This window comes from Morus notabilis, unplaced genomic scaffold, assembly GCF_000414095.1.
Source record: "Morus notabilis unplaced genomic scaffold, ASM41409v2 Scaffold1146, whole genome shotgun sequence".
Lineage (NCBI taxonomy): Eukaryota > Viridiplantae > Streptophyta > Magnoliopsida > Rosales > Moraceae > Morus > Morus notabilis.
In genome coordinates this window covers 1-2,573 of record NW_010358946.1, presented here as the reverse complement: position 1 = coordinate 2,573, position 2,573 = coordinate 1, and the positions used below count along the sequence as shown (strand labels likewise).

General features: G+C 36.6%; 1 protein-coding gene across 1 annotated transcript; it reads left to right on the top strand.

Annotated features, from left to right (window-relative positions):
- The first annotated feature begins 1,828 nt into the window (after positions 1-1,828).
- LOC21383977 (17.4 kDa class I heat shock protein) lies at positions 1,829-2,567 on the top strand. The gene has a single exon (XM_010093606.2). It carries the CDS (start codon positions 2,029-2,031, stop codon positions 2,512-2,514), a length of 486 nt encoding a protein of 161 aa, XP_010091908.1. The 5' UTR covers positions 1,829-2,028; the 3' UTR covers positions 2,515-2,567.
- Positions 2,568-2,573: the final 6 nt, after the last annotated feature.

Sequence of the window (2,573 nt, the reverse complement as noted above, 5' to 3'; positions counted from 1 at the left end):
TCGAAAAGGTGACGGGCATAACTTACTACAAATATAAAGCGTACACATACATATTGTTTTCTCTTCTTTTCTCAGCAACATTCTTCGTGCAGATTGATGAACCACTTCCACTGCAGTTGAAGATCAAATGAAGAAGAGAATCAAATTTGGAAAAAGGAAAAGAAGAAAAAAGAAGTACATTCTATAATTAATCTTGTTTGCCATTTTGGAAGCCAGTGGATGACGGATGGCAGGTCCCTATCCCCGTATTCTATTCTCATTTTGTCCGTCGTATGCTTCTCTATACCTGTTTAATTTTAGACGAGTAAGAATTAAGAACTCTCACTAGGGGAGTTACTCACATACTCTATCTATTTATCTAGTAAGAGTATAAAAAAAGCTTACGACATTATCAATCTTCAGGATAAACTCCATTGATAAGCTCTACGAGCTAAGGACTAAATTAAGCTTGCTTAATTACAATTATCTAGTCTGAACCTTTTCAAGGAGTTCTAATGGATTGGTGTTACCGTGAGAATGCTTTTGTTCTTCTTCAACAATCCTACCTGGCCAATATATTGTGTTGCGTTGGGTGTGTAGTGGCATGAGAAAAGAACTGAGTTAGGCATTTTCCTTTTCATTGGTGGATTCTGAGACTTTCAAAGTGGTGAAAGGAATGAGAAGCATAACGACACTAATAATCCTCTTTTTATTAAAAAATAAAAATAAAAAACCTTCACAAGAACAAAACATCCATCACCTATATCCTCTTTTACAACCAAAACGACTGCAACTACTAATAAATGGCAAAGGAAATATCAAAACTAAAGAAACACTATCAACTAAATCAACTTCAACAAACGACAAGCAGCTTCTCCCTACACCACTTTGTATTCTTATTATTTTGTAACTTTTCGTTTGTTGTTGTTTCCTTATGCTTTTGTTTTTTACGTGTTCTTTTTTTTTTTTTTTTAAGTTATTCTCTTCATGTCCCTTTTTTTAAAATTTTTTTGTCATTTCCCATTTCTTCTTGTTCTTTAGCCATCCTTTCTCATGTATTGTTGTTTTCCTTATGTCCGTTTTTCTTTTGGCTAGACTTTTATGTCTTTGTTTATTCTTCTACTCGCCTTTATTGTCGTTTTTCCGTATTCTGTCGTTTCCTACTTTATTGTGGTTCCATATTTTGCCTTTTTCCTTTTTATTATCGTCGTTTATGTGTTTTCCATGTATTGTCGTTTATAATGTAGTCGTTTTCTACTTTGATGTCGTTTTGCATTCCTGTACCATTCCTGCATCTTTTCTTTCATCAATCAAGTTGTTTTTAACATAAAATGTCACTTCCCTATTCTATAGTCTTCTGCACACATCCCTAGGTATGTTTATTTCACAACCCAAATTAAAAATTTGAGTTGTATACGTGTGAGAAAAACATTATAATGAAAATAATAATAACATTATTATTAAGGGCATTAATTCAAATCTCAATTTTTGTGTACTAACTAATTTGGTATATGAATTGTCATTTTTTTATTAGTAAGTATTTAAAATATTATTACGTCAATTAATAAAAGAGATTACACCTATTAATAAAAGATAACAATTCACGTATCACAATAATTGATAATAAAAATTAAGATTTGAGTTAGTACCTCGTCAATTAATGTGTCCCTAGCATTACTAAAAAAATGCAGGCGGTTGAACCCCATTAATGAAGACAGATATTCGAAAGAAGATCGTAGAAGGTGGCAGAAAGAAAACCGTCAACTCTATCGCTCACTGTTATTGAACTAATTCTAATAGCATGTTCAAGAAGGGACATGATTAGAGTTGGGCCTTGAAAGTGCTAGAATTCTCTCTTTTTTCTCTTACTCTCTAACTATTCTAATACCGAACCAACCAGAATCGTCCTCTCATCCTTATATATAGGCTGTTTGTACCACCCCTTCAATCAACATTCATAAATTGATCAGTTTTGTTCACTAGTTCTCCAACAAGATCATATCCATTTCCCAACACTTTTTAAGTTTTTGTTTTTAGATTCTCTCAAACATGTCTCTCATCCCAAGCATTTTTGGTGGCCGAAGAACCAATGTGTTTGATCCCGTCTCTCTAGACATATGGGATCCCTTTGATGGCTTCTTCAACTCTGCGTTGGCCACCGTGCCTCCCTCCGCAAGAGAAACATCTGCATTTGCCAACACAAGGATTGACTGGAAGGAGACCCCGGAAGCCCATGTTTTCAAAGCCGATGTCCCGGGCCTGAAGAAAGAAGAGGTGAAAGTGGAGGTTGAGGAAGGCAGAATCCTCCAGATCAGTGGCGAGAGGAGCAAAGAGCAGGAGGAGAAGAACGACAAGTGGCACCGCGTCGAGCGGAGCAGCGGCAAGTTCCTCCGCAGGTTCAGGCTGCCGGAAAACGCGAAGACCGATCAGGTGAAGGCTAGCCTGGAGAATGGAGTGCTGACTGTTACCATTCCTAAGGAGGAGGAGGAGGAGAAGAAGAAGCCTGAAGTCAAGCCTGTTGAGATCTCTGGCTAAAGAAGAATGATCATCATAAAATGATGTTTCACCATGCTGTGGTTTCTCTCTCACAGTCT

Excerpts from the sequence above, each read along its gene's own strand:
- LOC21383977 (XM_010093606.2), top strand. The coding sequence starts at position 2,029 with ATGTCTCTCATCCCAAGCATTTTTGGTGGCCGAAGAACCAATGTGTTT.